Raw genomic sequence first — 24,440 nt, 5'->3', positions numbered from 1 at the left:
GGTAACGTTCAGAAAGAAATTCATGATTTTAATGCTAGCATATTAAATTACTATATAAATATTCCCTTCTCTTAGGCTTTCAATACTAGCGCTAAGTGACACTACATTGCATTCGCAAGTTTGCCATTAATATCTACCTTGAAAAGAATACTTGGAACACTAAGATCTGCTTCTGGATGGGTGGAATAACAATAATTTAATCCGAAGCTAATATGGTCACCCATTTCCTTATCTAATGCTCTACTTTTTACATTATGTAGCTTCTAATACGTTCCAGTTCGTACCCTTCTGCGTGGCGCACCATTACATTGCCAATCGCCACCTTCCTCAATTGCACGATTACTGGCCCTCGCACGGCTTTGCCAGAGCTTAGGAATTAGCTAGAAATTATCGACTAATTTTATTTTTATGTTGCAGTTAAACAAAATGAAATCGGTTATGACGTAGTTATAATAAATTGACATCCCCATGGTCGATAGGACAAAATAAGGCGACAAATGTTATTAGATTGTTTATTACTTACACGTCACTTTGTGTTGTGTATGTTCCATATAACAAAGCTTCATAAGCAGTCCACTTAACAGGTAACCGGCCCTGGAAGATAACGTTTTTACTATATTTCTTCGCATTATCCTATGGTAGACTTTACAAAAGAAATTTCTTTATATCTATCTACCAATCAACCAAATTTCTTTATATCTATCAATCAATCAATCAACCAACCAACCAACCAGCCAGCCAGCCAGCCAGCCCGCCCGCCCGCCAGCCCGCCAGCCAACCCGCCAGCCAGCCAGCCAGCCAGCCAGGTCCAGTATTGTGGTGCCACTAAGGTTATAAGTGGAGCACCTTACTGTTATAAGATCACGTAAACTTGCTGGTCCTGCATTGCTGGCCAGTATCTTGAAAACAGTGGACAATATTTTCGCTAATCGCTGTTCACGAAGACTTGAGAGACCGATACGCTTACAAAGTTCCTCATAAGGCGAGCACTTATCTCTAAAAACAAAATGGAGCGCTCGTTTGTTCACCATCTCTAACTTGTCAGCTGACTTCTTATTACAAAAGTGCCACGTTTCGGAGCAGTAATTTAAGTGTGGCAGTCTCAAAAGACAAGAGTTTTTGCATCCTTTTTAATAGCGGAGCTCCGGCGGCCCGAAGGGCCGCCAAGCGGAGCCCCATACCCATATAGGGAACAAAAGGAAACCCATGAATTGATTTTCTCATGGTTATCATGGCTAGCGGTATTGCTCGTGGGCGCGTACGCACGACGGCGACGACGACGACGACGACGACGACGACGACGGAGTCGCGCAAGATGGCGGCCATACTCCAGCTAATAGGTTGACAGAGACATGCACCCTCGGTTTGTAGCGGGAGAATGCCATTTTTCTTGGCGGGATTTTTAAAGAAAAACGATAGCGGAGGTTGATCTAATATTTTTAAGACAGGGTTCCACTGAAGCAATAAACAGAAAGCAAGAATTAACAGGCAAAGAAGTAGCGAAGAAGATCGCGAAAAAGACTGAGCGGGCCAGCGCTGGGGAAGGAGGCGAAACAGTACTGAACAATGCCGTAAATTATAGCTAGTCAAGGGCTAGAGAACGGAAGTGAAATAATACCGAACAATGCCGTGAACCAAAGCTAACGAGGGCTATACAAAGGAGGCGAAAGTACCCCACAAACTGATTCAGAAGACTGCCAAGTTCAAAATTCGCGCGAACGTGATGCTGTGCAGCCGTGCAAGAAAATTCAAAAGTCACCTGATTTGGTCAGGTGATGAACAAGAGAAATCAAACGTACCCGAGTGTTTTAGAGAAATTACAAAACAGTAAACGTAGCGGAAAGAAGTGGTTGATTCGTTGGTCTATCGAAAATATAACTTCAGTTCAGTCTTCATAACTTTTGGTGCAAGTTTCTGCCTGGAAGATTTACACTCGCCGAACTGAATTGCCAACTTGCGGTAAGTGACTTTTGTTGTTGCGTTTGCTATGAAAATTAACAAGTTGCCTCGGCGATAGAAGCTCATTTTCAATTGGAATCCATTAAAAGTCTTCCTTATTTGAAGCCATGCTGTAAGAGATTTTAAAAATTGCATGGTTTTAATTTCGCTCGTCTCTAAACAATAACACGTGGGTCGCTTTGGAGGTTACTGGAAGTTGTGAACAACTGTCTATTTTCGTCGTAACTTAAGCTTATAACCTCACGTCTAAAAATTAGCTTATCCAAAACCGTACTTGTAAACACGGCCGGGCGAGTTTTGAAGTTTTCTCTGAGTTAGTTAGCACTGCCGCTTCGTAGACTGCTAAAATTTCTTCTGTTGTTGAAAACCGAGAAAGGTCTACAAACCATTTTAACCCGAAGCGAACAGGATTTGCTAAATTTACTTTTGTTCCTATGTGAATATTTGCATATTGTGATTACAAAGTATGGAGATTTCCTCGTTTTGTTAGTTCGATTTATTCGGTTTGGCGAAATGCTTTTGTGAATTCCGAGGTTAATTTGGTTGAAGACTAGTAAAGCTACTGCCAATAAAATGACTGCAAAGCTAAATTAAGCCGTCGGCAAAATTACAGACTCTCAGTAATATTCAAATTTAAGCGTGAATAATTTTTAAACTTTAACACCGCAAGGTTAAACGAATTTTCTTTATCCTCTCTTTTATTCGGTCACCTTTCATTGAGAAGGGATTTGCTGTTGATACTCGAGCTCAGATGTAGTGATATGCATCTTGTGTTTATAATGTAGATTTCCTCGTTTTATTTTGTTGTCTGTCCAATCAGTTCGGTTTGGTGAAATGCTTATATAGTCCAAAATGTCGAGTAGACGATTATGCATGGCAATCCTGTCTTCAAATAAAGCTCTGCTTCGATTTTGATTGGCTATTTCATTTTATTTGTGCCATTGCTTTTGGTTGGGGGTACATGGACCCTATTTTCTTAATAAGAGGTTATTCCCCAACACGGTATTTACACTTAATATGGAAATGTTCCTAAAAAGTGAGATGGTACTAATTAACTCGGTAAATTGAACAGTGTAATAGAAGTTATTGCCCTGACCATTTTTCGGTAATAAGAATAACTTTTACATACATATACACACAATTTAGTTGGAGAGAGTGTTCTCCTATCTCCACTCTCTATCTCTCTCTGCTCTCTTCTTCACACTAATTTTTTATTAACTAACTTATTAAATGAATGTCACTGACTGTTTTCTTTGTTGTGCATGCATACTTTTTTGCTCGTCGAAGAAAGTTTCAGTTTCTTCCTGGCTGTACAGTTTCCTTTCTCCTGTCCTGTACCAATTCGTTTGTGATATAACTTTGTGAATTCTCTATTCTCCGTAAATTTTATCTCATCAGGTTGATAGAATGCACTCTCAGAGTGTTCCATCATTGTCTTCAGTCGCTACAATTTTCCGGAAAAAAGCAATAGTTTTCTTAATTTCCTTTTACTTTGTGTTAGGACTTTTTAGCATGCCTGTAATTGGCCCGTGGGCATTACGGGAGAATAATTTTCAAGTAAAGAATTACATTCATTTTAGTGTTGAATATTTCAAATTGTTATGAATTAGGCATTTCTTTTTATTTTTTATTTTTTATATTTTTTATTTTAGTTGCACGCAATGTTTTATGATTTTACCGAGGTATACCATGTAAATGTAAATAATGCACTGGAATTGGCCAATCAGAGTGTGCATTATATCGGTTTTAAACACAAACCATATATAATAAATGACTTGTATGTGAATGATATTTTTATTACAGAGAACTGGACAGGGCAAGAACTTCTCCTTCTTTTGTGAATTTATATATTAATTCCTCTCAGTGCTGTCAAAATGTCTCAGGAACCTTCATTTCTGATAATCTATTATTTTCCACCATACCTACAGCACAGAAGCTCACCAAATCCTAACTGATAACTAACATGTGTGTATCTCTAGCCTTTGCTGTGTGCTACATGTATATTCTGTTATCCTGCCTTAACTACTAGAAACAATTTTGAGAGAGCTGTTGCAACAGTTTCACTTAAATTGAATTCCAGTAACAGCGCTACATGTAGCAGTGTTATTGAGTATGAACTTTATGGAGGATTTTAAATTTTTATTTTTTTTATGATTACAGACGACAACAAAACATACATGTGTATACATAACCTGATGTTGGTGTTGGTTACAAACCGTAGTTCATAATAGTCATCCTATTACAGGTAAGGGGTAAAGTTTAGAACATTTCTTCCTCCAGCACACCTTCTGTCTATAGGTGCAATAATTGAGAGGTTATATATATATATATATATATATATATATATATATATATATATACGAAGAGTAATGTAAAGTTACTGTATAAACTTAGCTTTAAAATCTGACATTTGAACGCCTCCTTTGCTAAAATTAGTGACGATTTAATTGTTATCACTCCCTGTGAATTCATAGAGATTCCAGAGGCAAATTATCACCTAATGTGGAAGTCCTGTCTTCAAGTGAGGGGAAATGACACAAAAGAGTTACAATGAAAGTAAAAAGAATTGTGAATGTTGATATGGTGTACATTATACATCATGTAAAGGTATTTGGTGAGTGCCAAAGGCATAACATTTCATGTATTGCTTTTTCAGGGCAAATTATATAACAGTGACGTTTTAAAAGGTGTGATCAGAAAAGTAATGAGTACATTGTCCAGGCAGCACCAGTTTATGGACGGCATATGCAGACAGTAAGAGGAACTGTAAGCACTACCACGTAAGTTAGTTTTATGCTTATGACTTCTTGTTCTTGGATTTTGTGTCATTTCATAACAAGAATAGGTAATGAAAGATACAATAGTTGTTGCAATATATTTTTGAAGGAAAACTTATAGTCTGCCTATGCTGGATAACAGCCATGTGTAAACTGAATGTGAAGCAAACACTCTGTTAAAGATGGGGCAACCCTAAAACCCAGAAACCGGAATCCGGAATCTGGAGCCAAAAACCGGAACCCAGAAACGGGAAACGGGAGTCCACAAATCAAAGAAAATAAGTTCTTCAAATATGCGAAAATTGTTTTGCTTAGCTTTTTGACTGTAAAAAGTAAGCTGCCAAGTAAAAAGGACCTCAAACTAAACCTTTTTTAAAACAAAAATTCCCCGTCTGTTGAAATCGTGCAACCGTTATTTTTAGTGAGGGCTATGATTATGAGAATCTCAGTAAAGTGCGTCTTAATTTTATTCCAAGCACCTTGAGAGTGTCTAAAATAAGCTTGCTGGTAATTGCCATTTTGTTTAATAAGTGATCTTCAATTTACCAGGAGTATAAATTTATCCTTTATGTCTAGTAGATACTGAACAAGATAGAAAATGTCATAGAGAACAGGATATCCGTCAGTGGCAGCCCCCTGTACATTGACAGTCACGCCCCCACTTTCGAAGTCCAAAGGCTAACCCATCTGGTCTAAATATGAAATTTGATTTTTCCAACAGATATGAGACCAATTCCAGATTAACACAATTTCCACACTGATACTGTGACAAATCAGCCTTTCATACTCTTGGTGGCCATCATATTAAAACAATTTGTAGAAATGTTGCACACTTACTTCCGTCTGCTTCTCACTTGCTAACAGATCAGACCACATGTTGTTAAAAGATGCTAAAAGACTGCCAGAAACTCACTGCAATAGCCCACAATAGCTTGTTGTTAATGTGCTGCTCACCAGTCTTCTCAGAGCAATTTGATCTAGACAAGAAGCGGGCTCTCACTAGGGCCAGCTTGAACAAAAGATGGGTAACTTAGCCTATGAGCAGGCTCTCGTGTTTGGGCTGGGGACGTGAGTGGCAAAGCTGCATGAAGGCTCTTGGTGACATGCCAATGCAGAAAAACACTAGACACCTATTTAGCCTGCTCAGACATTAGAGACAGATACTAGAGCCTGCTTGCAGGCTATGAGTAACTCTATCCACCCAAAAACTCAGTAACCCTGACTGGATAGTGATGTACCCAATGGATAGCTTTATGCAGCTTTTGAACAACCAGGCCAGATGTATAGCTAAGGGTTGTTCAGAACTAGTCAATAATTTTCTAGCAATTACAGTCTGTGGCTGAAGTAAAGCCAAGAAAATAAATAACAACAAAATAATTTTTGCTCATATTTATTTATTAGACATTACTGAAGTGAATTATTTCTATCATCATTCATAATATCTGGATTCCAGATTCCGGTTTTTGGTTCCAGATTCCGGATTCCAGATTCTGGATTCCAGATTCTGGATTCCGGATTTCAGTTTCCAAATTCAGTGTTTTAGGGTTGCCCCAGATGATGTATGTGCATATGTTAATCTTGTATAATCTGAAATTTCAGAGAGTTTAAAAATATCATATCATATCTGTGATGGTTCTGAGGTGGAGGGTTGTTACATGTACATGTAAATGTCTCATGCACGATTTTTCACTCGTTATGATTCAGGAGCAAATAGTTTCAGTATCTGTTGATGTGCAACAATCTACACCAATATTTCAACCTAATAATGTACAGTGTATATTAATTAACCAAATTATACTGTTTTTAGTTGACCAGTGCTACTACATAGTAATGTGATGTTGAAGTGCACAAATTTACAAACACACCCAGTGCCAACTTGTCAAATATATGAACTGGCCAGACAGTGTAGATTACAAAATTCTCTGAAAGGTAAGATGTTTCTTAAACATTATTTTGTAATTAATGATTTCTCAGACGTTGTTTTCTTCAAGGGGAGATTCATACCCCACATGGAGGTTTTTTCTCTATTAGAGCTCTTGATTCCTGATACTTTAATTTGGAATTTCTAAAGACTGGCCATGAATGGGTGTTGGGTGTGAATATCTTCTGAAACTGCACATTCATTCATTGAGTAGGCAAGAACATCAGTATTTATCCTGACAAACTCTGATTTTCTTCTGGAAGCTGAACTCATATACAGTTGTACAGTTATATGTACAACCAAACAGCCTGGATGACCCTGTGATTGGGACTGTGCACATTGTTGTAACCCTCAATGTTCCAGTTTCTTGTTTGAAGCAAATTGCATTTGCTCTCGAAAGCAAGTGGCGAAGTTCATAACAGTTATGTAAGTTTGCTTTGTATTTCAGGGCAGAGCCTGCCACAGTGAAAGTTGGAGTACCAACCCCTAGCATTTGATTCACTACTAACACTCAGTAAACAACTAACAATGAAGTACACTGTATATCAAAGAAAGGAATTACATGCCTGTTCCTGTCCATCAATATATGAACAGTTTACAGATGGGGAGCCTGTATTAAAACATCAAAGATTTTCAAAGCAACCATGGCCTGGTGAGATATTTCTGAGGAAATATAAATTTATGGTCCTTATGATTGCTTATAGGCATTGATTTTTATTGTAAACAATATCTTACTGAGTGTATTTTTCTTGTGTACCAATTGTTGTAGAACACAGAGATCACTGTTATGACAGAGATATTAATTTGTGAAAAGTTCTATAAACAAATGCATCTGGGAACAAATTAATTTATCATGGATGCAGCTCCTGAGAGATCCCCAATATTAATGGAACATACACTGTTCATACATGTAAAAGTGTTCAGTAATTCATTACTTATGATTGTAATGCTCTGTTTGGTTTCTCTGTATTTACAGACAACTTGATGGGATTATAAATTCTGCACCAAGTTCATTGAATAAACTGACTTGGAGGTTCAGTTCTGCAACCCATCCTGTTTGTAGTAATATCATAGCTGCAACATTGTGACAGATACACTGCATTACATTATTAAAAAACACATATTAACTAATTATTTTTAAGTGCCTTTTAAATTAATCAGTTTTTCTTCGAGATAATTTACTCATGGTTTATTTAAATAATTGGCTTTTTGGCTTTAAAATGATATTTATTGAGCTTGTAAATCAATTTTGTGATAATCTGCATTGGACATGGCATAAATTGATATTTTGCCAACACGAAATGGAGAACTGGGTCTTAAGCAAAGTTGCAGGATTAGCATTTTTGTAGAAAGAAAGGGTTGAGAAATTTGTGACATTCTACAGACAGCCTTGCCATTCGCAATGTCCGATAAGGTTAATTTGTTCCATTCTGTTGTAGAAATAGTGTTCTCTAATTTATAAATTATTTCAATCGGTTGTTTAAATGATTGCCATATAACCCCATGTCTGGCTTTGGTGCATGTAGGATATTGATGTATTTTTTTTATCCATTTTGCTGTAAATTATCTTAATTGATGTGTCAGTCAAAACATATCTTGGATATGCTGGGCTCTTCTGACAAATGTACTTATGCCTGATAACCTTGGAGTGCATTTGGTTGTGTAGTGCAGACAAAATACATGTACATAATATAACTTCCTCTTAGCTTACTGATAATTCTTGGTATAATTTAATCATAACAAAATTAATTAATGGAACCCAATAACAGCTCTTGTAGTCCACAATGCCAGTCGAGAAAAAGAACAAATCACATTGAAATTGAATAATAAAATTATTATTAGAAGCCTACGCAAGTATTCATGATCAGCAAAAAAAAAAAATATCGTAATTACCATTCATGTGAGGGTGATTTTGCTTATTGCAAACCCTTCCAGCAGGGGGAGACTCCATACAATAGTGAAGATGGCTAAATGTATCTTTGGGGACAAGTTAGAAAACAAAACTTTCCAACTTTTCACATATGTATACTGTTTTGGTATTTTTGTGAGATTTCATTTCGTAGAAATTCAGGGACTGAGTATATTGTAAACACTGCATTTCAATCAGTCCCCACAACAAAAAAATGTGTAAACTTCTTTTGTTTGGGAGTCCCCATGTTAGCTAAGGAAGAATATAATGATTAATAATAATGCCTTGTCTTTCTGAATAAGGTAGGAAAGAACAAGAAATGCCACCAAAAAGCACAGAAGACGGTTCTGTTATGTGATCAAGATTTTTGGTGGCTTCCAAGAAATCCTTGAAATCATGGCTCTATATTTCATAATCACACCATCTTACATCTCGATCTGCTGATGTAATACTAGTTCCGGCTGAAACTATTAAATCATTCGCAATTTACCTCATACAAGTTGGATTATTTTCATTAGTCATTCCGAAAAATCACTGAAGAGCTCCGCTTTTAGGCTGGCCTAAATCTCTATATTACAGCGATCTGTTGACTGACTTTTCTACATATTTTAGCGATGTGCTTTTCAAAATTTAATTTCTCATCAATTGTCACGCGAAGAAGTTCCATTTTGTTGGATATGGGAAATTGTGACTCTTCACACTTGAAAACTGAATCATCAGTTCCTTTATTTTTTCCCAACACCATCACCTGGTATTTTGAAATGTTCCTCTTCATACTATTTCCCGCAAACCATATATCAGCACTGATAAGATCATTGTTGATTGTTTCTTCAACTTTGGAGAGTTCATTGTCAGCGTAAAAGATTTGAGTGTCGTCAGCGTAAGTGGAGAGAGTGCTCTTCTCAATAACATATGAAAGATCGTCCATAAAGATGTTAAATAATAATGGGCCGAGGATAGATCCCTGTGGTACACCATTAGATATAGATTGCCAATTCGAAAGTGTGTCCCCCAGTCTGACTCTTTGGAATCGATTTGATAAGGATAATTATTTTGGGATTTGATAAAGATAATTATTTTGGGAAGCTCAGTAAATATATGATACTCACTCGACTTTGTTTGGTGTAAATATCATCTTGCTGAACATTCCTCGCCATCCCAAAATCTGTCACCTTGCATTTCTCTTCTTCACCAACAAGAACATTTCTGGCCGCCAAGTCACGATGGATTATCTGAAGTAAAGATGTGATTATTTCAAAATTACCGTCATGGCTACATGTGCTTGATTTGTTGTCCTGTTTTTGTATTGTAAGTCTTTTTCCAGGTTTGAGATACCTTTAGTAGTCATAGAATAGCAATTAGTAGAGATGTTTTTACCTTTCTTGACGACAAATAAGCCATCCCGTCAGCTATCTGCCAGGCAAACCTCATCAACTGCTTTGAAGTTAGGTTGGTTTCCGGCTTTTTATCCGGGTTATTAAAATATGTGTCACTGAGTCCACGACTCTTTCTCAAATAACCCAGCAGATCACCGTACGGCACATATTCAATAAGGACCAGTAACGGATCTAAAATAAAGGAAAATGCCCTTACCATATGAAGTTCAAGTATAAAATGACTACAGAAACAATCTCTATAAACTGCAGGGAACTTAACCTAAAGTTTGAGAGTGCCGGAACGGAAAGAGAGAGTACATGACAAACATACGGAAAATACTAAGGCATATGTGTATATACTTCACTTTCAAATGTTCAATCTTAGACATTGATTGATATTCTGTTAGCGATTTCAGTGTGTGCGTTTTCACAAAACTAACGTCTGATAAACTTTTTATTATAATCGCCAAATGCATATTATATTACTGAACTCAACTCCTGATTGTTAATTGACGTAGCCATGTCACATTACATAAAGAAATATTTTCTTTACCCGACTCGGTAACACATGCAATCAGCTTGATCACGTGAGGATGAGGCTTCAGGTTTTTCATGAGCTCGAGCTCTGAGAGCAGGTCCTTCCTATCTGATTCAGGAGCGTTTTCTACTTGAGGTAAATAAATTAAAACTAAAAATTTAGCAAAAGTGAGAATATGAGTCAGTCAGTCAGGCAATCAATCAATCAATCAATCAATCAATCAATCAATCAGTCAGTCAGTCAGTCAGTCAATCAATTAATCAATCAATCGATCGATCGATCGACCAGTCAGTCAGTCAGTCAGTCAGTTAGTTAGGTAGTCATGCAAAAATGAAAGCAAGCAAGCAATGAGTTAGGCCGTATGTTCGTCAATCCGTCCGTCCGTCAGTCAGTCAGTCAGTCAGTCATCAGACAATCAATTAAATCAATCGGTCGAAGAACCGCTATCTTACAAAAGACAAAGTCAGGGGGATATCAATAACTACTTATTAACCGAGAATGAGGTCTTTACGAGGAAATCGCAAACCGTCTATGCTGCAAGGCCGAGGTTTGAGAAATTTCCCGTGAAGACTGAACGTTGGACGTTGATTAGTAGTTTATTGTATGGCTCTATGACGGAAGTTCCAATTTCGCCCTAGCTGTTTCCTTTGTCCTGCTCAACAACTACTCGTTCATAATTTAACGCTATGGGTTCGCTGTGCTCTCCTAAAATTGAAGCTCGTCAGGGTAATAGGAGTCATTCGCAGAGTGTTCCTCGTTTCTCATCGTTTAAAGCCGCTACAATTTTCAGGAAAACGCAATAGTTTCATTATTATCTTTTGCTTTGTTTTTGTAGCCCCGCAATCGGCACTTGGGCATCATGGGAGAATAATGCCCTAGAATTAGCCAATAAGAGCGCACGTTATATCGGCTTCAAACCAAAGCCATATAATAAGAGCTTTAATCATAAGATTAAAATATAATTTTCCATAACCTTTCAACATTTTCACAGCCACAGTTATGACACCTTGGCTGCCATAGATGTTCTTAGCTGTTGCCTTAGCGACTTGAGAGAAAGCTCCCTTTCCGATATTTTTAATGATATCCACTTGCTCTCGACTGATCTCCCAGCTTCTTGTTGAAGGATGAAGAGGCATGTAATTTCCACCACTGTTAGGAATCTCGTAGGTTATGCTGGTAACATCAATTGTGTCTGTGGACTGAACTTCTGCTGCGTGGTGGTCAACAGTGTTCTTGAAGGGAACGTAAAACAAATTACGAAGTTATATCGCTAAACAACCTTTATCAACGCGATAGAAGCTGAGGTGGATACCTAGAAATGATACGAAGGCATTTTAGTGTCAGAAAAAATTTCCATTTTTGGTTTATTCTGACTCATTTGTACTGGTAATGTAATAAAACCGATATTTTCTTCTAGTCCACAACGAGAGACACATTAAAAGAAGAGCTTACCATCTCAATGCAATCTGCACTTAATGAGGATCTGCTAATGCTGGAATTAGAAAACATGATTTCATTTTAAACCCTTTTAAGTATCGTGTTGGTGGTGTAAATAGTTATGAATAGCTATTGCTTCCTGGAGCTGTCAGTTAAGGTGGTTTACTACAGTTTTGATGGATTACAACAGCCCAACTTCGAACTCTTTTCAAAAATGTTCCAAAATGTTTTACCTTTCTCTATCTACTGTTTTCCGAGTCTTTTACCATTCTATGTGGAACTTGAACAATTTAAACGTCAACAAATGGCCAAAATGAAAGATCGAGTACCTACGGAGAGACTGGGCACTAGTAGGTTAAAAGACGTTTTTCTCAAAATCTACACCTTTGACCCCACCTCAAAATTTTCAGGAATAAGAAATTGGCTCTGATTAAACATTCCCCCGCAAAGTAAAATAAAAATCTGTAACACAAATTTTTCGCAAACTAAGAAAATGTGAAATTTTGCCTGTTTCACAAATAGCTCAAAATCTGTCTCACAGATCTTTTTTAAATCTTATCTCTAAACGCGATTCAACCCGATCCTCGATCAAAGACTGGGCATGACTTTTATTTAAGTACAGGCTCATGTGACGCCATGCGCCTTGTATCGCGTGCCAGAAAACAAGAGTGACTAAGAACTTTTTTACCCCTTGTTTAACGACATTTTTTGTCATATTTTATTGATCGTACGCTTAATAAACACATATTTGAAAACAGTTTGAAACTATCGCTACGTATTGCAAAATGATTTAACGCGTTTCAAATACTGAAGTTGCTTTCGTTTTTTCAAAGCGTTACTTGCGTCATTTTTGCACGTGCAACTAATATACTGACTTCTGGCAGGCAATCGTAGCGTGCGCTATTATGTCTAGGGAAAACTGCTGAACTTTGACGGCTATACTCACCGCTTTTCACGCCGCTTTGAAATTACTGAAAAACAACAACAAAAAATGTGCTGAAAAAGACAAGTAACTAATGAAAAAATGGCCTACTTGAGAATACTATTTTTCAAGTTTTGTATACATCTCCTGATACCTCAAAAAATGATTTCATTCTGGGACTGTATTAAGAGTGCCTGCCTGAAAAAATCAGACAAATTCTTATTTTCGCGGCAAAGGTTGAAAATTCGATTTCGCTCATATCCTTATGGTAGATAGGCTAGGGCATGACAAAAACTACCGGATAGCTTTTTTGGCAAAATATCCTTTTATTTCAAAGAAATATACAAATTACCAAATTCCGTTAAAATCGTCATTTGACGCACCATTTTATTAAACAAGTTTGAGAGTCTCGCATGCAAAACCACAACATTCTTCCGTCTTTAAAACACTCAAATATTTTTGTGCAACGTTTAAATGTATACTGGGTTGATTTTAGGGAATGTTGCGTTGTCTTTTTGGGTGAACAATAATTAAATTTCGAAGACATGTATTTCATTCACTTAAAAGTACTTCGTGAATATAATTAATTTTCACCATGTGCGAAACCTTCAAATGGACCAAGCTTCTGGTGGTTGAATTGCAGAAGGATGGTCTACAGATTCCTGTAAAAATTTCTTTGGGCAAATGATTGTGAGCGATGCGAGAGCTTTTCAAAGAACGTCAAAAATGCAAATATTTGACCATCCGTCGCCAAATTTCAATTTACGGGTTAGACGTATATTTCAGCATGCGCCACATGACTTGACCTATGTTAAGTTGAAATAGACACAGAGCTGATAATTTCGAAATGTTCTAACCTCATTTGCTGTAAAAGGCAGGTGCAAAGCCGATTTGACGTGTTTCTCTCACCATTCGTCGCACAAAAAGCAGAAGTTTGCTTTTGTTTACATAACGTCCGATGTACATCGCCAACTGTCAACTTATTTAACGGTCGAATACGATGAATCTGTGACCCTCGTTCGACACATATGATCACCACTGCATCTAAGTCAAAAACGGCTAAGTCATTCGTAGATAGTTGCTTGCTTTGCACTACACCAAAATATTACGTTTGATCATCATGGTTTGATGGCTTGAATCCTTGCTTGCAGCGGTTCCTTGTTCGTCACGCAATTCTGTCATCCCATTTTAGGGGGTAGGGGTGGGACAATTTCTATCCTAATACGTAAGACTCCGTAAGGCTTGGAATCACTGGGAGCACACAATCGTGTTGAGTAGGAAGAGATTAAATTAAGAAATGAAAAGAATGAATAATTTACCATAGCCCCTGTTGTTATCTTTTACTCGACCACCGCTATCTACCATGCCCCTGCGTAATACTGTAACGCTAAACTCATACCTAGGTCTTTTCGCGCCATGCAATTATTTTTGGTTTACATGTAATACAGTGGGCTACCCTTGGGGAAATGGGTGGCGACCGCGCAATGGGGCTAGCCGCTTAAATAGAGGTTGGTGTACCTTGAATATTTAATTTTTGACTATCGGGCTATAAATTTCTTGGTGAACATGGAGTGAATTCAATACAATCATGATAGACGTGTGTTTGAATTATCACTCGTCATGCACCTTCAATTTCAGACTCTTATCTGCCATCGCCCTTTCCAAAACAAAGTTCTTAAATTTTGGTTGGCCCCTTAATAGGGGTAAAGACAGTAATGAAACCCTTATCGGAATGACCAAATGATGGCTGCGGAGGTAACCGGTCAATAGGTGTTTTATTTACAATATTTCACTGACGATAACTTTGGACTGTATTGACAACAGTCCTCTATTTTCTGTTACATACCAATGCCTCGCCACTAAGCAAACAAAATACGCCAAATAAAATGGCATGGCCAGGGCTATTTACTCACGTAATTACTAATTAAATTTAGTCTGTTTTTCTCACGAATTAGACACGTTGTGATTTCCTATTTTTATTTCAGCTTGTTCTTGCTTCATTAATCTATAATTTTTTTATGGCGATTTTCTTAAAATTCTAGTGAGTACAGGTACTAGCTTTATCAGCTGTTGTCTAAAACATCAGAACAATGCGTACAACAAACGTGATTTGGACCGAGGCAACGTACACAAAAAGAATAAAATTATATAAATATACACATATATTATTATATATATGAAAAAACAGATGAACAATGATTAAATTGTTTCACTTATCCTGAGAGTACTCTATACAAAATAGATCAAAATGTGCAGCATATGCCGTGACAGCATTGCGTGACGAACAATAACGGCTGTAAGATTGTGCTGCGCCGACACGCTTATCAGCAATGGTCAGCAATCGATCAAACGCAATATTTTGGTGCAGTGCAAAGCAAGCAACTATCTACGAATGACTTAGCCGTTTTTGACTTAGATGCAGTGGTGATCATATGTGTCGAACGAGGGTCACAGATTCATCGTATTCGACCGTTAAATAAGTTGACAGTTGGCGATGTACATCGGACGTTATGTAAACAAAAGCAAACTTCTGCTTTTTGTGCGACGAATGGTGAGAGAAACACGTCAAATCGGCTTTGCACCTGCCTTTTACAGCAAATGAGGTTAGAACATTTCGAAATTATCAGCTCTGTGTCTATTTCAATTTAACATAGGTCAAGTCATGTGGCGCATGCTGAAATATACGTCTAACCCGTAAATTGAAATTTGGCGACGGATGGTCAAATATTTGCATTTTTGACGTACTTTGAAAAGCTCTCGCGTCGCTCACAATCATTTGCCCAAAGAAATTTTTACAGGAATCTGTAGACCATCCTTCTGCAATTCAACCACCAGAAGCTTGGTCCATTTGAAGGTTTCGCACATGGTGAAAATTAATTATATTCACGAAGTACTTTTAAGTGAATGAAATACATGTCTTCGAAATTTAATTATTGTTCACCCAAAAAGACAACGCAACATTCCCTAAAATCAACCCAGTATACATTTAAACGTTGCACAAAAATATTTGAGTGTTTTAAAGACGGAAGAATGTTGTGGTTTTGCATGCGAGGCTCTCAAACTTGTTTAATAAAATGGTGCGTCAAATGACGATTTTAACGGAATTTGGTAATTTGCATATTTCTTTGAAATAAAAGGATATTTTGCCAAAAAACCTATCCAGTAGTTTTTGTCATACCCTAGCCTATCTACCATAAAAATATGAGCGAAATCGAATTTTCGACCCTTGCCGAGTTATTTCCCATTTTTATGGACAGGGACTCTTAAGGGCTTACATGCAAACATATCAGTCAGGCTCATACCTTTTTTTCTCCCTGCACACGTTGGGATCAGCCAGGACAACTGGATCAGGACTGTACGGGGTAACCTTAGAATTGACTTTAGGGAGGCTTTACTTAAAATTGATGCTATCCGGCTCAAGGTTTATAAAAGGCTAGAGATTTCACGAGATGAACAGCAGAAAAGAGTAGTGAAAACTGAGTGTCAGCTATTTATAGGGCCCTTTCAAAGTCTCTACCTCGGGTAGACACACAACACCACTAATTTAGTCCAGCGTGAAGAAAAAAATGGATTCCATTTGTCCATTTGTGTATGCTTCCAGCCGAGCTCATCTCCAGCTCATCTCACTTCGACGGCTAAATAACTTTGTTAATTTCCATTTCAGTAGAGCGTGTCTAGAAACTAAATAATAAGTGTTACTTTTTGCCAAGAGGGCACGGTAACGAATCCTGCAATCTGAATGCTTCTTGGCGCAGTCCGGATTTTCCTATCTCTGAGCACGATCACGGTAACGGCGGGAAACAGCGCGGGTGAAATTGTCCTGTCGGTCAATTTTCCTGATCGAGTGAACTGGCGGTAATCGTCAATCTTCCGCCCTTTTTACACTTCCATCGACGATTAATCAATGAAGGTTTAGCTCTATTCACTTTTAAATGGCAAGGAAAGTCACTGTTAGTAAATTCAATAGATTATTTTGAAGTTGTGAGAGTTTGTTTGGTTGTTTGTAACTCGGCGTTGTAATGGCGCGTTATCCTGTGTTTCTCTCGCCGCACAATTTTAAGCGAAAAAAGTCATTTGCAGTCGAGTTTATATCTTTCTATGTCTAGTATCTGAGTTACTTGCTCGGTCACTCGTTAGAGTTTTTGCGATGGTTTGTACACGGCAAGTTAAGCAATTCAATTACAAAGTTGCGTAGACAAACCTGCTCGTAAGCCAATTTACCGCAGGAAAAAAATAAATAGGTTATTTGCCGGCTTAGGGTGGGTACGTATAGTGAAAAACTGTGACCTCGGGCTTGAAAATGCTACCCTCGGCCTGCGGCCCCGGGCAGCATTTTCAAGACCTCGGTCACAGTGTTTCACTATACGGACCAACCATAAGCCGGCAAATAACATATATTTACCATACCTGGACCTCGACGTATTCTCCAGTGGATAACACTGATACCAACAATGATTATCGCCAATAGGATTATAATACTGAGATAAACAGCGTGGAGAATCTCCAGTTCTTTATCGCATCTAACAACTGTGGGTGATAACATTTTCAATTAAAGCGACAAATAGGAGCATATTTTTGGTCACGTCTTACCAAACAAGTCTTGCCAAATAAATTATGTCTTTAAATATATACACCGAATTGTTTTATTACCTGTTTGATTCTGGTTCGCAGTCGATCTACTGGACTCTAAAATAACAGGAAAACAGACATAAAACTAGTATTCAAGAATGTACCCGCGTTTAAGGACAGTAATAACCACTGTTCCAGTCCGTAACCACTACAACATTAAATTCCAAGTTAGTTGTTACGAAAAACAAAAATTTCATTTTAACTAGCGAGTTACATAACAAATCCAGAAAAAGAAAAAAAAGCCATTACTTTACCTTCCAAAACATTGATTCTCTTTATGTTTTGCTGTTTTTTCAAACTTTCTCCATATTTGTTAGTTGCCGTAACCAAAAATTCATACTGCTGACCTTTTTCAAGTGCGGCGACGTATTCAAGTATAGAGACATCATAAATGACCTCAGTCTTTCTCCAGTCTCCTACGGTATCATCACTGGTAACGTTTCGAATATACACAGTGTATTGTGTGATGTCCGCTCCATTGTTGTTTGGCTTTGTCCATTTTATGACCACTTCATCGCTGTGTATCTCGGCAGGCAAGTCTCTAATTTCTGGTGTCTCGGGAATTCCTAAGTGATAAAGTTATTTAGCAAATTGTTTCCAACTAGTTGGATCAAATGAGTTCAAAGCATTTTTACTGTAATATCGCTTTCTGCGAAATAATAGCGGAGCTTCGGCGGCCCTCCGGACTCCATACTCATATAGGAAAGAAAAGGAAACACATGAATTGATTTTCTTGGCTAGCGGTATTGCTCGTGGGCGCGTTCGCACGACGATGGCGACGACGGAGTCGCGCAAGATGACGGCCATATTCCGGCTAATACAGTGGAACCCCCGTAACTCGAACTCGGATAACTCGAACTCCCCCGCTAACTCGAATCAAGTCCCATTTTCCTAGGATTTGACCCCACTTTTCATTCATTTTTAACTCGGTTAACTCGAACTCGGATAACTCGAATTCCCCACTAACTCGAACTAAACTTCGTTTTCCTTGATAAAAATTTACCCCGATAACTCGAATTCTGGTTCATGTAACTCACCAGGGATGTCATCCCATAAGCTTTCCTTGTCGTGTAGTCGGTAAAAACACTCAAAACTAACACCACAGCAACTTGATTTTAATTAGTGCAACCGACCGTTCATATATTTGAGAGTCATTTCCCGATGTTATGAGTCACACCGAATGCGGTGTCCTTAGCTGTCACAGTATACTGAAGTGCTGAACAATCAGTAAACTATCAATTATTAACATGGCACATGAGTTGGATATTCAATCGATCCCGCTAGGTCGAACTGTTTTTCGTTTCCCTTCAGAGTTACCGGGGTTCTACTGTAGTTTGACAGAGACATGCAGCCTTAGTTTATAGCGTACTTCATTGATATTGGACATCCGTATTATGGTCAATTGGCACCTGTCAAAACAAGTTATCCGCTGACCACTATCAAGTGACCATATCGCGGGCTCAAGTTTAGATGATATGATATTTGAGTTCGGGTTGTTCGGAAGCCAGTTAACGCTAACCCAGTATTTTAACCAAAGTATAAATTTTTCTTACATACAAATATTTTTACTGCTTTTGTTTTGTGCAGTTTTAGATTTTTCAAACTCAAAACAGAATGCCAAACAACATAAACAGAAAACCTCACCGCAAAGTTACAAAACGCAAATCAAAATCCTCGCTTATCCTGGGTTAGCTTAATCGAGCTTTGAACAACCCGGCCCAGGGGTTCCGCTTTTAGGCTTACATACATTACTTTATTTACCCTCGGATTTCAGAGTAGCTTGTGCAGCTAATATCTCCGAGCATTTAACCATCAGACGAGAGAAGACCACCACACCGGGAACTACGTCCCCTACTCTTTTCGATCAGTGTGTGAGTCTTTTATGTCCCACAGAATTAATTATGAAGAAATGTGAGACGGGGCCTACGGTTTATAGTCCTTATTCGAGAAGACTAGAAAGTCTAACCATTTGCAGATGTCATTACAAAGGCAGCACTTTCTCCTCAATTATTTAAAGACCCTGAGTGTTGGTCCGGCCGGAGTTTGAACCCGCGACCTCCCACATGCTAGTCCGGTGCTCTACCACTGAGGTAACCGGTCGGCGGTTAAGGCTTAGTTAAATGTATTAGATAGACGGATAAATAACCAGACAGACAGATAGATAGATAGGTAGAAAGATAGACACCTTTTATATTATATGCAAACTAATAAAATACCAGGTGAGCTTTCGCGCGAAAACGTGGTATCTTCTCACCTGAAAATAACATGTTATCCTCACATGTGAAAGGATCACCGTTGTTATGGTTACGTAATAAATGGCGCCTTGCGCAGCGAAATTAAAATGGCTTGGGATTTTATTGGAGTTTATATAGTAAATAGAACATTACATGGCCACTTGGAGAAACGAAATTTCTCTTCTCGTGTTGAAATATTCTTCAACACTCGAAGAGAAATCTCGTATCTCCAAGCGGCCATGTAATATCCTCTATTTATTAAATTTATATCAAGATGGCCCTTTTAGAAGTTTCAGGACCTGATATTAACATGGGCCCTGATGGACTGTGTAGTTTTAGTGATATCTTTGCATCAAAAACAAATTACCACGTAGAGCTGTTGTATGATAGTGAATATCTTTAAGTTGAAATACTCTGTTAATAAAAATCAATAGATATCTCACCGTTGGTCTTTGTCCTGATAGTCTTTTGCCCTGGTGTACCTTCAAAGACAGCATTTCTGGCAAACACCTTCACGTTGTACTCAGTATCTCTCTCCAAATCTCCAACAGACAGACTGGTTATTCCAGGATCAGAAATATTTACATTTTTTATCTCAGTGCTACCCTTTATTATGACCACTCGGTATGCTGTGATTTGACTCCCTCCATCATCAGTTGGTGCAGTCCATTTTACTGTCAGTGAAGTAGCTTGAATATCTGTCCCTGAAGATATGATGGCTGGGGGGCCTGGTTTCTCTAAAAGAAATTTGATTTATATCATATATCTCTACTTTTTTTCAAATCGGGCTCGTTCAATGATGTATTGACTCTCACTCTTACTTCTAGGCAACAGTAAAAACAGCCTAAATTAGTCATTTTTGCGGCTATCAGCCGAGAAATCCGTATAATAACTAAGGATAAATATGTCCCATTTCCTTAAGTTTTAAATTTTCAATCTACTGGGATGTCTACTATGAACATTCTGTCTTATAAGATGAAAATGCGATCGCTGTCGGTGGTTTAGTGGACTAGTAATCTTAAGTTGATAAATAAAAGGGGCTTTTCTGCGGCGGGACAAGTTACTTTTCTCTTAGTCATCTCTCTTTACAATAAACTTTGTATATTTCTGAAAGGTACAAGGACACCTACGTATTTGTTCCAGAGTCATTGAAAAGTCGCTTAAAGGATCAAGGCCATTGTAAGTGACACACTTGTATTCACCAAAATCTTGCTCATCATTTAAGGACACCTCCACTGTACTTTCTTTAGTCGTGAATGTGTTTAGTTTATTTCCATCAGGTTTGTACCAAGTGAGTGTTGGTGTGGGAACGCCATCTGACACACACTTTAACGTCACTGTCTGACCAATCCAAGACTTAGCAGCTGATGAAGTAACACTTAGTATTTTTGCCGGGTCTGTAAAGAAAATATTGAAAAAGACAAATAATAAATCATCATGATAATGAATTAATATTTGAAGAGGAGGCCTCCAATCACCTAGAGGTGGTTTTTAGGAGGGTCCTCTAAAAAAAAAAAGTCTAAAATATACATTAACTGTCTAAAATACAGAAGTAATAAACGCTAAAAACTTTAAACTAAAACTAGAGTTCAAAACTGGAACTAGGATCAAAAATACTACTACTAACTAAAAACTAAGGTTAAAAATGGTTAAGTATAAACTGTTTCAGTTACTGTTTAAAACAAACTCTACGTTTTGTCTTAAACTAAGTCGGCAAACAAGCAAAACCTAATCATCGAAAGGAAACTCCGCTCTAATTTGCTTTGCTTATATCCGTTATGTAAGGTGGGGCGCAAATTTGGAAAATTTCCCTCAACTTTTCAAGCAGAATACAGAGAAAAAAGGAGTGATTACATTTAAAAGAAATTAAGTTGAAGTCTTGATGTAGAGATTTGATATCAAATAATTCCAGACTCACAACGAACCACCAAGATCTCTCTGTGAGATCTTGTTCCTGCTGAGTTGTTAGCTGTACATGTATACAGTCCATCATCTGTCCTCTTTATTTGGTCGAAGTTCAAATACGCTGAGCTCCTACCGGAACTTTTTATTTTTCCATTTCGTATCCATGATACTTCCGGGTCTGGTTTTCCAGTCGCTGAACAAGTAATATTGACTGAAGATCCCTCAATGTAACTTCCGTTTATTGACGGTGGACTGATTTCTGGTATTTCTGTAATTACACGAAAGCCATGATCAGCGTTAGAAAACCTTTATTTACAGCCAAGAGTTGTGAAAATGTATCTCCCTCTTTGATTTATCCATCCAGAAATACCAACTCTCTCTAATGTACCCGTAAAAGGCGCTTCTATCGACAAAGCGTATTTCCCCGTGGACCGCCGTTTCTAAATTGCCTGATCACCTAAAGAATGGTATCATGCGGACGTAAAAGGAAACGCACACCCGCTGTTTGCGGCAACCCTAAAATAACTTTTGCGTAATTGACATATCCCAAGGCCTGGGCTGGGAGCCTCCCTCTCTGTCCCACCATTTTCTCTTGTTACAGCTAATAACCAACCAACTCATATAATTGAAGAATTCTGGTGTTTATAAAACCTGTGAAATAAAAATCACTAAGAAAGTGAGTGATAACAATGACATCCACGAAGCAACTATGTCTTTAAAAGTTTTCGATTTACTTTCGCATTCCACCCTCACCTTCCCATTCCTCAACGTCCAAAACGACCATCCAGTTATTTCAAAGCCACATCGATCATGTGAAGTTTATAATCTCGTAATACCTGATATACTTTGTAGCACTTTACAATAAAATAGTTGTCGCAATTTGCAATCCTGCCCCTCTTTGCCCCTTTTTCATAGCTTGTCGCCGAGTGTTATTGAGTATTATGATAACCCAGAATGGCCAGGGCTATAGCGTCGGTCATATTTTTCACTAGCTTTTAGTTTGCTCGCGTCCATTAAAGCCAGATCAGTCGCCTTAATCATCGAGACGATCGACACCACGAGTGCTTTACGCGACTTCTGTGTTTTAGAGTCGTGTGACCTCATCGAAGTTCCATATAAGCTGACTAACAAGAGGCGTTCCCTGGCCAGTCAAGTTAATTGGCTGGCCGATACTACAGATCAATCTTAAAATTTCTCCTAAAGGGTCAATTCCTTTGGCGCGAAAATGTATTTTGCTGTAACTAAATTAAGTATCTGGTGATTTCCGGGTGATTTGGTCTGAAATTCTTTTCTAAGCCTTTCTACATCAACTTGGATCTTTCAATGCAAGCTTTGCAATGATCTGGCCCTTGCGCTGTTCTATGTCTCCTGTCACCAGTAGTCATGTGATAAAAAAATACAGGACGTTTGATTATTTGTAGTAAATGTATGTCTTACGTACCTGTCACAATGAGCTGAACCTTACTCTCTAAATCTGTTCCTGAGTTTGGAGCAAGTGCACACTTAAATTCCGTGTTGTCTCGAGGAGTTACATTCTCAACAACAAGGGAAGCTCTTCCTTCAATCCTAACTCTTCCTTTGTAAGCAGCAGGTATACTTTGACGATTCATAACACTTCCATTCGTTAATTTTACTAGCATTCCAGCGAAAGCACCACTGGGTTCTTTTACACTGTAGATAATCCCTAGCAGCTCTGCTTGATTGTCCAGAGTGTAATCCCACAAAAGTTTAGCATTGCTTCCATTCCCAGCATAGCTTGGATTAGGAGGCTCCAAAGTAAATTTCAATACTCCGTCTAAACATTCAAGAAAAGTAAAAAAGCCTTTCTAACATCATTGTTGCAAAGTAGGTTCATATTATATTACTCTAAAAATTAATAGAAGCACACATCGTGATCATGTAATGAAAGTAGATAGGCTTTTGTCGTATAGGTACATGTATTTGTGTTAGAATTTCCTTACTCCCCCATCTGGCCGAGGAGTCATCTTCAGCTGAACTATGCATTCCATTGCTTGTCATTAGACATTTTCTTGAGATTTGCATTTTTTTTGAGTGTTAGTCCTCCGTCAGAACAAAGTGAGGGTTGTGGGTTGTCTGTGCCTTCATAAAGTCGAGTAGAAGGCAAAACACCAGAAAATACACGAATGAATTAACTAGCTGAAAAACGGTCTTTGCTCAAATAGGCAGCTGCGCCGAGTTGAAAGAAAAAATTATGTTTTAATTTTCTCCGTGTGACTTTCACTGTTGCCTTGATGAGAGAGATACCATGAAGAGAACGGCCAGTGAGATTGAAATGTTTAGAGACAGGTTTTGAGGTAAGAAAGTCCTCAAACAAACTTTCCCTTAATATCGAAATATTTAATGCAATTTAGTTTCGCTCCTTTTCTTGATCATGTTTACTAGAAGTGTTGTCGTCCGATATATCGACCGACTATCGGTCGATAAATCACTCGATATATCGACAGATAGTTTATACTGATAGTCGGTGGACATTCGCCCGCGCTGTGTCTGGTGACATATTGGTCGAGCGTAAGTGAGATCCGATCAATTGTGTGTGGAATATCGGCTAAGTGTTGGCAGAATATCACACTTATTGATCAATAGTAGTAAACAAAAACCTAAGTACAGAAAAGCAAGAAGTGAATCAATTGATAAACTGTCTTGCATTAGAAAATTAGGACTGGAAAAGTATATACAGTCAAATCTCTACACAACGGCCACCTTAGGGACGGAGGAATGTGGCCGTTGTCGAGAGATGGGCGTTATGGAGAGGTAGGGGTGTAACATGACACCTGTTTTCGTGGGTGCAACATTTCTTTTCTTTAAAAATGCT

The 24,440-nt window shown here is 38.1% G+C and overlaps 1 protein-coding gene and 1 long non-coding RNA gene across 8 annotated transcripts in view; one reads left to right on the top strand and one right to left on the bottom strand.

The window, feature by feature from the left end:
* Window positions 1-24,440, bottom strand: part of LOC110054019 (tyrosine kinase receptor Cad96Ca-like) — a 33,963-nt gene that overhangs the window by 3,625 nt on the left and 5,898 nt on the right. The window contains exons 2-16 of one of the 4 annotated variants that reach the window (XM_089294358.1): window positions 23,049-23,402; window positions 21,621-21,875; window positions 20,833-21,099; window positions 20,146-20,439; window positions 17,723-18,034; window positions 17,490-17,525; window positions 17,247-17,366; window positions 15,126-15,133; window positions 12,864-12,877; window positions 11,933-11,972; window positions 11,454-11,712; window positions 10,496-10,606; window positions 9,944-10,134; window positions 9,676-9,798; window positions 524-594 (exon numbers count right to left, since the gene is read on the bottom strand). In XM_089294358.1, coding sequence (XP_089150484.1) covers window positions 524-594; window positions 9,676-9,798; window positions 9,944-10,134; window positions 10,496-10,606; window positions 11,454-11,712; window positions 11,933-11,972; window positions 12,864-12,877; window positions 15,126-15,133; window positions 17,247-17,366; window positions 17,490-17,525; window positions 17,723-18,034; window positions 20,146-20,439; window positions 20,833-21,099; window positions 21,621-21,875; window positions 23,049-23,402 — 2,455 coding nt within the window. Of the gene's footprint in view, window positions 1-523; window positions 595-9,675; window positions 9,799-9,943; window positions 10,135-10,495; window positions 10,631-11,453; window positions 11,793-11,932; window positions 12,656-12,863; window positions 12,889-15,125; window positions 15,134-17,246; window positions 17,367-17,489; window positions 17,526-17,722; window positions 18,035-20,145; window positions 20,440-20,832; window positions 21,100-21,620; window positions 21,876-23,048; window positions 23,403-24,440 lie in introns of those variants that run through there. The other 3 variants (XM_089294359.1, XM_089294356.1, XM_089294357.1) reach the window with 3 other exon arrangements.
* On the top strand, window positions 1,703-9,065 carry LOC149109360 (uncharacterized). 4 transcript variants are annotated; one of them, XR_016208661.1, is made up of 6 exons: window positions 1,703-1,959; window positions 4,120-4,204; window positions 4,616-4,739; window positions 6,544-6,665; window positions 7,106-7,309; window positions 7,634-9,065. It is a non-coding gene; the product is annotated as an uncharacterized LOC149109360 (long non-coding RNA). The 4 variants fall into 4 exon arrangements; XR_016208659.1 differs by having other exon boundaries at window positions 4,434-4,739; XR_016208658.1 differs by lacking the exon at window positions 1,703-1,959 and having other exon boundaries at window positions 2,364-4,204; window positions 4,434-4,739.

The sequence above is a fragment of the Orbicella faveolata genome, unplaced genomic scaffold (assembly GCF_042242905.1).
Source record: "Orbicella faveolata isolate gen_17 unplaced genomic scaffold, um_ofav_v1 contig_25, whole genome shotgun sequence".
NCBI lineage: Eukaryota > Metazoa > Cnidaria > Anthozoa > Scleractinia > Merulinidae > Orbicella > Orbicella faveolata.
This window is presented reverse-complemented; position numbering and strand designations above follow the sequence as displayed.